General features: G+C 44.7%; 1 protein-coding gene across 1 annotated transcript in view; it reads right to left on the bottom strand.

Annotated features, from left to right (window-relative positions):
• Window positions 1–12,668, bottom strand: part of LOC137782498 (protein kinase C-binding protein NELL1-like) — a 220,837-nt gene that overhangs the window by 184,307 nt on the left and 23,862 nt on the right. Inside the window, exon 3 of the mRNA XM_068571803.1 lies at window positions 4,072–4,222. Within this exon, the coding sequence (XP_068427904.1) occupies window positions 4,072–4,222 (151 nt within the window). The remainder of the gene's footprint in view (window positions 1–4,071; window positions 4,223–12,668) is intronic.

Raw genomic sequence — 12,668 nt, 5'->3', positions numbered from 1 at the left:
TGCACAAGTGATGTAGACGGTCCAAGACAGGATCAACATCACTAAGTAGTATTTCACAAAGGTCCGTTCTGACTGTTAAACAAACTCATATGAGAGAGAATGTCTTTGGTAGTTTAAATCATAAAGTTTAAGTGTTGATTTTGGACAAAAGCAAAATCAATACAGGTCCTTCTTGTGCTCAAGTTCAATATTGGGGAGAATATTTCCCGCATCAAACTTTTCCATATTTACAAGCATCCCCACCTTTTCTCACAGTCTAATTGAACGAGTCGCTCTCCTCCATCTCTGCGCGTTGACTTCAGCGCCGCATGTTTCCAATAAAAAGAGAAAAGAACCCGTCGTAGGCGAGGAGGGCGAGACGGACCTGTAGCGTGACGGAGGCCAGACGGAAGAACGGAGCCGCTGGACGGAGCTGGCGGAGCATCCTGGCTGTTTGAGCGTTCGGGTGGAGAGACCGGGGCTTTGAGCTTTTTGTTCCTCGCACAGCTACTGCCACTCGCTGACAACGGGAGCGTTACTGGGACCCAGAAAACTGCTGGCTCGGCAGAAACAGGTTTCTTTTGTTCTATTCAGCTTACTGGAGCATCAATAAAAAAGAAATCTTTTCTCTCCCCGTTTCCCAGTGCCGGGCACAAGAAGAAGAAGAAGAAGAAGAAGAAGAAGAAGAAAGAAAAGTTTCTTCCCTCTTTTGCAGCGGGTACCACCAGAAACGCTTTCATTTTAGACGTTTTTTTCACTTTGAGGATGAGGAGAGCGGAGCATGAGGAGCGGAGGAGAGGCGGATATTATCATATTGGGGAAAGCAGAGCTGGCAAAGGAGGCGTAAGGGGAAGGAGAGGACGGTTTTGATTGTGCCGAGGAGAAAGACGAAGAAGCTAAGAAGGGACAGAGGGAATGTATGATTGGATTTGGCGGCGGCGGAGCTAGCTGCCCGTTAGCTGGCTGAATGGGGGAGGCCTGTGTTATAATGGGAGAGAATGGGCATTGGCGGAGAGCTCTAATAGGGCCTTCAGAGGGGATTCAGAGGTTCAGAACAAATCCCTGGTCACAATGGGGCACAGGTCCGCCTCGAGCCAGTCGAGACTCCATCTCGGCAAATTTAATTACACTCGCAGTGTCGGAGTCTGACTCGCACAACAGCTAGTCCCAAAATAACTGCAGCCTGCTGCCGCTGCTTGGCTGGAGTTGCATCCCAATATCTATTTAATCAAAAGCATACAAGGAAAGAGCTTTTTTTTGGTAATCTCAAGGATGCTCTGCCTTGATTTTAATCCAGAACATCAAGTTGAAACGGATTTTTAAGTCATTTTTGGGGTAACTATCTCATAACATGTGTCAAGAGGTTACGTCTGAAGTTACGTGCAGACTGATGTATCCGGTCTTTTTTCAAAATAAAATGTTTTTCTGACTTTTTTTTATTCATTCTTTCTCTGCGGCCCGGTACCGCTCCGTGGGTCCATTGCTACCGGGCCGCAGAGAAAGAATGAATGAAAAAAAAAAAGTGAGAAAAACATTTTATTTTGAAAAAAGACCGGTGGTTGGGGACCACTGCTTTAAGTGATGGTGAGCTGTACTTGCCATCTTCCCATGTTTGACCTTCCCAAGTAGAACAGTTTTTACAACAATAGGGCCGGCGGCCAGTAGCAAACATTTAGCTTCCTTGCAATCTCCCTCGAGCCAGGCATCGTGTAGACGCCTCTTCATTTCAACTTGATAAATGAGAAATTTCCCCATTGCGGGAAAATTCTAAATGAGCGACGGGAATGAATAGAAAAGGTCAAACAGAAGTTCAGCTCCGCATCGTGGGGCTATGCTTCACCCAGTTTGGACAATCCACCTTATTAAAAACATCTAATTTGATTTCACGGCCGACTCTGGCTCGCGTCCTGTTCTGATTGGACGCGGTACACACAGCGTCCCGATCCACGAGACCTCTATTTGTTTTAATATGTTAAGGTCCATCAACAAGCCTGCGAGGCTCCTCTCTGGGAAACAGCTAATAGCCGGGGGTCCGTGTCTGGTTTACTGTCTGGCGTTGCAAGTTTTGGTTTCTCTGGTAATTCTTGCAATATTCCATATGCACGATATTGCTAAAAAAAATGCACCAGTATCTAGATTATTAATTTGCATGAGAACAAAGCTTCTGCTATAGACATTAAATTCCCTCAAGATTTGTATTTTTGAAGAACCCCTAAAAAGTTAAAATGTGCTAGTACCAAGTATAAAAAATACATCTTGTTATTTGGGGGAACAGATCCTTTAAAAAACGTTATAAATGCCGTCGCCTGGCTTCAGGAATCCGTACAGTGGCCAAGAACTGAGAGTGTTTGAGCATGGCTAAGTGCCCGTGATGCAACATTTGCTTAGTGCGAGCGCTCCTCTGAGCTACATGTGCTACACGGTGCATGTCATTGTGTGGCAATTATGTGTGCAGGTGATACAAGACACAGAGAGAGAGCGAGAAAGGGTAGTGAAAGGAAATTCTCAGGGTCACCTTAAAAGCACAGCGGGGACCAACACATATCTATTCAACCGTGGATCATACAGTATGGGCTTGACAAAAAGAAACATGAATGCACAGATATGCACATACACACGGTTGTAGAAAGATAGCTTACATAAAAGTAGCAGTAGCAAAAAGGGAGAAAAAAAAACTCCAACACTGCATTCATAATCTCCCTGAAGTACAAGCATGTGCAAAATGTACTTGGAAGCATGAAGACTAGTTGTTGTTGTTATGATGTATGTAGCGATTTCAAAAGAGTTGATTTAACTCCCTCTTGTGACGCCGCAGCGCTCAAATATTCTGTTTTACTGAGGAATCCTCACAGCACAAAAGCTAAAGCAGCTCTAACTTGGGTTTCAATGGGACTTTAATTTAGCATAACAAAGCTTTCGTCTGAGTGATGAATCAAACCTGCAGCTCGCTTTCACTGCAGAGACACAGGATTCATCCTCTTACAACATTTTAGAGCAGTGATATCCCGCTGTTATTTGTACTGCAACCTCCAAAAAAATGAAGCAACGTGTACTTACGACCCCTCATCACAGATAAATTGAGCGTTTGCAGAGGACAGATGAGATACAATCTAGTATTTCACAAGAAAATACTGGAGAAAATATGCTAAAAGGAAAGTAAAGAAAACACTATTTTGATAGATTGTTTTAACAAATCCTTTAATCATCCAACGACCCCTCAGATTAACCCTTCGGTGGTCCTGAACCCCAAATTGGAACCAAGAGAACCAGCTTTCCTCTCCCAGCTCGCTCCATATCGCTGCCTTTTTCTCTCGAATGCTCACTTGGACTGCGTGTTTCATGGAACTGGAGGCTTTTACCGTCAGAGTGGGAGAGGAAGGAGAGAAAAAAAATCAATATTGCCTGCCCTTCTAAAACAATTCATAGTTGTAGTGTTTCTTGGGGAGGGGGGGGGGGAGCTCGCTGCTGCCACTCGCTGATGTCCTGCAGCCATTCACATTCTGCAGCAAAAATCCAGCCCGTTGCAACAGATTCAATAAGACTCCTTCAGATAACCGAGGTTCAAATTATTACTCGGAGAAAAAAAACACAGACGTGTACCTATTTCTGCGCGCGGCTCAGTTACGACGCCATACATTCGAGTTATCGGAGGACGCCGTTTGTCTGTTTATGCAGCGCTCTGCGATAAAACTCGGCATTATCAGCATGCTCGCTGTTGCTTCGCACTCATCTTACACACACACACACACACACACACACACACACACACACACACACACACACACACACACACACACACACACACACACACACAAGGTTATCTTCCTGCCCCGAGCGTTCAGGGGGATACGGTGCGTTACTTCCACCCGTAGACTCGCCCTCCCATCACACGCCGGCTTAAACCGGCGGCGGAGTAATCTCACACTGATCTTTACTTTACTACACCTCATCAACAGCCATCTGCAAAACAGCTGAGAGTGAGATGAGAATTTAATTTAAAATGGGGAGCGCGCAGTAACCCGTGGAAGCGAAGTTGCACAGAGGAAAAAAAGGAGCTGCGGGCCAAAATGAAGAGGATTACAGACGGATTACCTGTGTTCCGACTCGTGGATGGAGAATATGACTCCCGACGTGGAGGACTTCTGCTGGATGGAGGCCAAGAAAGTAAACTCACTTTTCCTCCTGAACAGCTGCACCACTTTCTCTGTGATGTGTGCCGGGGCGTGAACTGCTCTCCCGACATCTGAGGGAATAAAGTCAAAAAAATGGAAGGAATTCATGAGCTCGTGAGTGTAAACCCTTTTCACGGGCGATGTAGCGCCACGCGCTTCCTCGCATGTACACGTGCCAAAAAGTGGGAGCAACATATTAAGCCATGTAATCACACGTGGTGGAACAACTTCACACTTTGAAAAGGATATTTCATCAACACTTGTGGCGGTTCCGTCAGGCGGTGTTTTCATGGTTTGACGCCAACTCGCGACGACAAACAAGTGCATGCAAAATTGATACTTAAGACGGTAAACTTTGGGGAATCCGTGGACTTGTGGACAGACTTCTTGCCCAGTTTTACAGTTTGCTTTCAAAGTACAATACCAGACAGGAATGATGAGTAGATGATGAGTAACAGTTGTTATTATTGCCGATGTGAGAGCACGGCTTTGTGGCTTTTGTTTTAACGTTCATGGTCTGAAAGGGACGAATACGACGGACTTTTGGTGGTTGTTCATCTACAGCAGTGGTTCTTAAACTTGTTCTGTCGCGCCCCACTTTGGAGGAAGCAAAATGTTCGGGCCCCACCGCCCCAACAACATGGGAACAAAATGGTCCAACTTTTTGAAACTCCTCCATCCGTGCTTTTTGAATTAATAGATTACAGAAAATTGTAAACTAGTTTGCTTAATCTGACAAAAACTAACATGTGCAAATAACAATGCAAATAAAGTTTTATATGTGCAAAAAAATAACTCATATTTGGCAAAAAGATGATCAAGGAAGCAGGTTGGATCCCTGTTTTCTCCCCATAGTTTCATGTTGAAGTGTCATTGAGCAAGACACTGAAGCCCCAGAGCTTCACAGCAGCACAAAGCTCCTTCATTTCTAAGAATGATGGGTAAAATGTGCAGAGAATAATCCCCCCACTGTGGGATTAATAAAGGATTCTTAAAAAAAAAAAAAACTAATACCGCCGCACCCCACTAGAGGGTCACGCCCCACAGTTTAAGAACCACTGGTTTAGCGCCACCGACAGGTCAACATTTTTATTTGTAATTAATCAAACACCTGCGACACTGTGACATCACTAATCTGTCTCAGATTAGAAGGTTTTAGAAGGTTGACATTGCAAAGGGACTCGTTTCTTGTCGTGCACGGCCACGAACATTTTGACACAAAAACTTTCATTGCATCAAAGACAGTACACACTCAAGAGTTGAAGATTACTCCCACATGCAACGTTGCACAAAGCCTCATTTTTCACTTCACCCATGTCACAATTATCCCGATAATGGAAATAAACCGCGAACGACTTATTGCAATTGGCGACAAAATCCTATATTGTCCCATTTGTATGGAGGTGAGGAAACCTGAGGATCTTGACAGACATGGGATCCATGAGCGGGTTGTGACATCAGATCGCAGCTTCAAATCTGCAAAGAAACACCATTTTCACGACGTGACAATATTATCACCTTTCAATTTCAAAAAACACCTGTGTGGTGCGCTTCAAGGTCAACAAACTGTTTCCAGATGACTTCAATCCCATTCAAAGTGTGGCCATCTCTCCTCATACGAGCGCCTGATACAGTCCAGTGCACGGTCTTCACAGCTACGAGACGCACTGGAAACGAGCAGCAAACAAACAAGAGCTTGGCGACAAACTGAACTGTATCTGCACCGATTAACTGCAGACTCATCCCCCTCCAAAGTTAATAAGGGCGCTGGAAGATAAATAGATCAACTGGCTCGGATGCAGATACATTGTAAACCAATTTATAGTGTTTTCTGATCCGCCACATGGCATCAAACCACATCAACATAGCCGAGACCTACAACTTAAAGCACTGAAATGACTTTGTCAAAGTCAGGGAAAGGGGGTCATGTTTAAAAGAAACCAATAACCCTTGTGGATAGAAGGGATACAATAAAACATACGGCTTTGTTGCTTTGCATTGTGGGTTATCAACAGTCTCTCAGTTGAAAGCTGAGGAAATCTGAATATCAAAATAAAAGAGAAAAGCCTCAAAGTATCAATTTTACGTTGCTTTTGTTTATATTAGCTATTGACAATCGTGTAATTTCACTTGTCATTTTATCCGCCTGGGCTGTTTCACAAAGTGCAGTCGTCACATTACATCCTGACAAAATGCACCGCTGAGCTCTCTAGAACCTTTAAACACTCGACTATTCTGTATTCCAGAACATAATCCGGGTTTAAGTGCAGTCTGTTTACATGCAGACGTCTGTAACGTCGAGCGAGAGACACCAAACGCTACCAGATGCTGTTTGACAAAGCGCTTGTGCACCCACAATTTGCATCATTAAACTTGACACACACACGCACACACATGGCTGAGATGATAGCGAACCAAGCGTCGGTTGTTTACAAATTGTGCGGCACCTCAAGCGTAATTAGCCCAAAAGTGTACAAAAGCCCCACTTCGTGATGATGGATGGAGAGGGAGCGGAGCTTCAGCAGTGCAGCCCGACAGCCTCCACCCAGCGGCAGTCTCAGGCTTGTTGGCGTAAACGGAGCTATTTACAGTGACGGGAAGGAAGCAGGTAGAGCGGGAAGGGTTTCGTCTCCCAGCAGACAAGATGAGGATCGGCGTATAGCAGCTAGCGGCTAGCTGTCAGAGCCCCGCCCTCTTTTACAGCTCATCGCTTTCATCAGGACCCCGTCGGGTTCTCTCCCCTCCCTCGGCCCCCCCGAGCTCGGCTTACAGATGGCCTCTCTAACTGGCAGCGAGGAAGAAGTCCGGAGAGACTTCACTCAACGCAGACGTGGCCCGTCAAAGTCTGTGTGGACTTTTTTTTTTTTTTGTCTGGGCTTGTGTCACAGCCAGCAGAAAAAGCGCATCACTGTACTACAGTCAAGTTGTTCTGCCAAGGGCTCAAACTAGATCAGGGCAGAAGCTTCCTGGCAGGCCGGCGTCCGGCGGGCCGACAACTGGCAATGTCTGTGAGCCTTTCAGGAAGATTACTGCGCATCGCCTCCTGCTGGTTTGTAGGTTATATGTGGACAGGTGCTTTCAAAGCGGTATTGACTGCTGTTAATCAGGGCCGAGTGATGTGACATCAGTATGATTTTGAAAAGGGAGACACGTTCCAGCTGCTGTACCTCAACTTCTACTCATGTCGGCGCCTTTTTTACATGACACGATGAGGTCAATGGAGAGTGTGTATTGGAAGATTTTCTCTGTCGATCTGCTGAGGAGTGGAGTCTCTGAATCAAAATTGTATTTTGTCGGTTTATACTCGCAAGAAGGAAAAGTATGCAGCTGCCACTCAGAGTAGTCTGTGACACAAGATTCAATGAAACAACCCTACTTCATACATGATGAGGGCCACACCTCCAAGCCACGTGAAAGAAAGAAAACACTGAGTCATGGCCTGTGTTTGACCTCTTGACCCTTGATCCTTGAGATCAAAGAAGTCACATTTTCCTTTGATCTCCTTTCCCCCTCCACCACCTGGTTCAACCACCTCTAAGAAATATTTAAATCAGTTTAGACTCTATCTTCACATAACATTACAATACTATATTTTAACCATAGCCGCTGCGTGTCGGCTGGCTTGCAGTCCTTCACTTCTCCAGTGTTCTGGTGTGTGTTTTTTTTAGTGAGGGTTTTATGAAAGTGGCACACGGCCACGTGGCCACACGCTCAGACGAAATAGAAAAAAAAAAGGAAGAAATTAATTAGGGCTGCAACTAACAGATTTTCATTTGCATCCGGCTAATTCCCATGGTCCAAGATTATCTCTACAAATAACTTACTCTGTCAAGAACCATCCAAAAAAATTCAATTTACAATTGTATAAAACAGAGGAAAGCAGCAAACCCTAAGGGTGGGGCTCTGTTTCTTACATGAACTCTCAAATCAGTGGATTTTTTATAGTGCATGGGCTTCACCATAATCTGGATAAAGATGAATGTCGGGGCATGTCTGTTTAACAGATACACAAACACACACTCTCCATCTCGACTCGGGCGCCAGATCAAAGAGGCCGCCTCTGTTGGACCGAAGTCACATTGTTATAGTCCCCGCAGCAACACGTCGAGCAACACTGGCAGCTGCTCGGAGGCTGCCGGGTGTCAGCGAGGAACAAACTTAAAGGTACAAGAAGTAACGCATCAAAGTTGCCCGGCGTCCGTTGCAGCCAATTAAGCGAGCCCACAATGACGGACTGATAACGAGATAAAAGCTCCTTCTCACTGGCTGTTGCGAGCCCTCGAGCGCCGCAATTCCTTTCGCAGAGGAAATGCTGCCGAAAGAGATCCATCAACGCACCCACCTACCAAACGGGTGCCTTTTTTTTTTTTTTACCCCCTTTGGCTCAGCTTCATCTCCATGATAATGATGTACCCGAATATCTGGAAGGCAAGGACCTTACGTTATGCTCTTTGTATGGTCCTGGTTTTAATCGAATAATCCTGCATAATAGTAACTTGAAAAATCTACTTCAACCCGTTGAAAACTGTGGAACCAAGTTTGGCTCTTGACCTATTTTTCGCTGTGTTTGAGTCCCCAAATTAATTACATTTGTTCAGCAAAGTCTTGGGGAAAAAAATGTATATCTGCAAAAATAAATTACCTTTAAAAGATATTTTGATCGTGACTATGAACATCCAGCATGATATGAGCCAGATTCCCCAATAAAGCCTCCTGGAGCGGTCAATAAGACACCTTTTTGGAAAGATTAGGACCTAAAGAATCAGAATATGCAACAAAAATCACAATGAAACAAAGCCTTGACCTGTTACGAAGGCGTTTCAGTCAAAAAACTGTGTCGTTTGGTTCAGAAATGGAAAAATTTGACATATTTTATGTCAAAAGATTGTCTGAATGGGGCATGCTGGGACTTAAAATGGGCGCGGGAGGATTTTCGCGCACGGTTTCCAAAAGGTTAAAGAGTTACAAACCACTGAGTATCAATCTCAAAATTGTCTGATTTTAATTGTTGTCTTCATTTTTCCAAAGAAACTGCAACACCATACAATTTGATTTTATAAAATGCAATAAACAAAAAAACAACTATAAAGCATATTAGACATGGAAAAATAATACTAGGGCTAACATTAAGCCTTTAAAAAAAAGGATCAGTTTTAAGAAAAGATGTGAACCTGCAACAACCACAACCCCTCTCTAGCCTTCACGTGGTTGCTGGCTTGGTGTGTGTGTGGATCAGTGGGCCAGTAAAATGGAGTCCTACACGCTAATCCAGTAATTTGGACCGTGCTTACGCTCGTCTTTTTAACGCAACCTTTCAAATCAGAAGCACCAAAATCTAAACTCATATGTCTCCGCATGCGTGTGTCAAAACTTCACTGCAACCTGCCGTGCTTATTCAGCGATACAAGACATCTTCAAGAATCCTTTTTACAATTAAAGTCCCTTTGCTGCTTACTTAATCTCGTATTAAATGGCAAAAGTTACAAGTGTACCCTCGGCCTCAGACTGTTGAGCGAACCCTTTTCACTTACTTTGTCCCTCAGTTTGATTTTTAAAACTCCAAAGTGAAATGTATCCTGCTCACTAACCGCGTCTCCGGAGTGAACATTACCTGATGAGGATCGATCTGTATTCAAATTGAATGCCGCAAACAAGTCCATTGCGTTACCTTTGTGTGCCCATCGAAATTACACAGTGAACAAACCAATAAAACAGGCACATTGCATATTGGCAAACAATTCCTAAAGGTCCATCATTTAAAACTGGTAGCAGCCTGTCTTTTCTTATTAGGGACTGAGTGATCTTTATACTTTTCATTTGTTTTAAAAACTGCAATACATTTGCTCACTTTGAAATCATTTTGGAGGATCCCGAGACAAATCGTAAAAATAACACTGCAACCTGGGGAGCAAGTGTCCCACTTATATCCTCACGAATTGGCTACGGTAGTCGTCGCATTCACGCGCGATGACTTGGCAACTCATCAAGACAATATAGATAAAACAATATAAATGCCAGACCCTTCCTAATTTCCATCGCACGTTAGACGCGTTCATGATTGTTTTTTCCTCTCTGATCCTGCGAGAAAGCAGTCGTCTTTTTCTTCCACACTTCCAGCCCTCCGGTCGTCTGCACATCCACACATGAAGCTCGCCAGCCAGCCATCCATCCAGTGCACAGCAGCCCGTCCCCGAGGAGCTAGCCTGCTTTCCGCTGCTCAAGGCGGCTCTGCAGTGGAGACTAAAAAAAAGCAGAGACTGGACTGCAGAGCGGGAGGAGGGGGGGATGCTGGGCTGGAACCGAAGCTACAGGACCGAAGCGTGACTGGAAAACGGTAAACAAACCCACACGAAACTCCCCCAAGATTCTAGGTAACGTTTAAAAACCTTGACATCAGCCGAGGCAGAGACGTCGCGAAATTCGGTGTGCAGTTTCACCATAAAAAAAAAGAAGCAAAATGCAAAGAGCGACGTGCTAAGAAATGCAGAAGCCCCCAAGTAAGTGGCACAGTTACGGCAACAACAACAAAAAAAAGGCGAGAAATGTAGAAGACGGTTTAGAAAAGTCACAGAAAGTGAAGAGCGCTCGCACAAAAAAAACACAACAAAAACACAAAGGACGGAGAGAGTCGGATGCACGTGAAGTCTGTGAGTGCATGTCGAGCAGCCTACAAACACAGTGGAGCTCTCAGCGAGCCTCCCCTAAAGTTGACTCGGCTCGCATTTGAAGAACTCCCCGGCTGCTGAAAAATTCATGAATCTGAAATGATAAAACATTGATGATTCAGTTCAACCTTTCCTTCCCCATTCGCAAGTGGATAACCCAACTATAGACATAAAAATAAAAACCCTCTAACTTCTAGTCGGTGATTGGCGCGATGAGTCTAACGAGTCCGACCACGCATCCCGACAGCGCTCGCTCGCCTGGTGGAGGGGGGGGGGGGGGCCTTCGACGGAGCCGTCACGAGACGGCGGTTTTGATTACAGCAGATCAGGACGGAACGCCGAGAAATGAAGCCCATCCATCTGCGGGGAAGAGCGTTCGGCTGTCAAGTCGGAAAGAACAATAACGCAGAGCCCCGACGCCAAATCCAGCCAGACTGGAGAATATTAGATCAGAGTAATGAACTTCCCTTTCGATTTCCTGCAGGGGCACCGACCGACATTTGCATGTTGTCTCCAAACGCACACATGCACAGGCCGGCTGTGAAGCTGGTTATGAACTGTCTGCACAGTTGGAGCATGTGTGTGTGTGTGTGTGTGTGTGTGTGTGTGTGTGTGTGTGTGTGTGTGTGTGTGTGTGTGTGTGTGTGTGTGTGTGTGTGTGATGGACCTTGAGCCGACTGAATCGGCTCATTTTGAGCTGCTGAACGAAATGTAAAATTCTGGATGTTGAATTCAAATGAGCTGATATATTTTTTCAGAAATGTATTTCGGAGACAGCTGGTGCATTTTTGGGGAAATATGTGCATTTGCTTTCTTTCTAAAACATGATAATTATTATGAGTGAAGGGTCTTAAAATTGCATTATCTCTAATGGCCTCCAGGAGGCGACTCCTCTGGTAGCAATGAGAAGTGAGCAAATTATGTCTCACTTGATGCATTTAATATTGAGTTTATGCTATCAATCGCTAGTTTCGAGTCGTATTCAATGATGTTTATTCCGTAGGTTATGGCGCCTAAGCGTAGTATGCTTTTTAGGGCGGGGCTTATCGCTACAAGAGCCGTATATGCATCTCTAAGTCACTCGTCCGCAGTCCAAATATGGTAACTTCCATTCACCGGTTGCAAAAAGAATATGGCGTCGGCCGTAATCCAAGATGGCGACGGCCAAATCGGCACACTCGCGGCCTCAAAAAGAGCGGTCTAGAAACCAACGGGTGACGTCACGATGTCCGCCGCGTTCAAGTCTTCCGGTTAAAACGTTCTATGGTTGAGATACAACGAGGACAAAGATAGCCTGGATGCAAAAAGGGTGAAACAAGCCAGCAAACTCTAAACGCTGTCTTCATTAAGGAACATCTTTTTCTTGGGGGACAAAAGCCGATCGTAATTATCCCAAAGTGTTCAGAGAGGTTGCCGACAACTACATCCGGCAATTTTACATTTTAGGATCACTTTTCCATCACCACTGAGCCCAGTTTAAGTGGATCTCAGTGAGCGGGGCTTCCTGCACACAAAGACAGACTCTTTTATGTACATCAACCTGGGAGCAGTTGATGATTGCTGCCATGGAAACACAGCTCCTATTTCAAAGATAGCCTCGAGTAAAGTTAGTCAAATCTCTACTTTTCTGTCCACCATAAAAACAAAAAAAAAGGCTGGAGTGAGAGGAGATGTCAAAATGTTTTCTTTCTGTGCAAACAGCAGCTGGACTGGTGGTTTAAAAAGTAGAAGACAAAGCAGCAAATGTGAATGAATAATCACATTAAAGTCAAACCGGTGCATTAAAAATACGTTTCATAATCCAGTTAAAGCGTTTCAAAAATCCTGATATTTCAAATAAACTTGAAATTTA

The sequence above is a fragment of the Clinocottus analis genome, unplaced genomic scaffold, assembly GCF_023055335.1.
Source record: "Clinocottus analis isolate CAN_PGR_092001 unplaced genomic scaffold, fCliAna1.0.p SCAF_1, whole genome shotgun sequence".
NCBI classification, from domain to species: domain Eukaryota; kingdom Metazoa; phylum Chordata; class Actinopteri; order Perciformes; family Cottidae; genus Clinocottus; species Clinocottus analis.
Note: the sequence above shows the minus strand (reverse complement) of the source record. Positions and strands in the feature narration are given on the sequence as shown.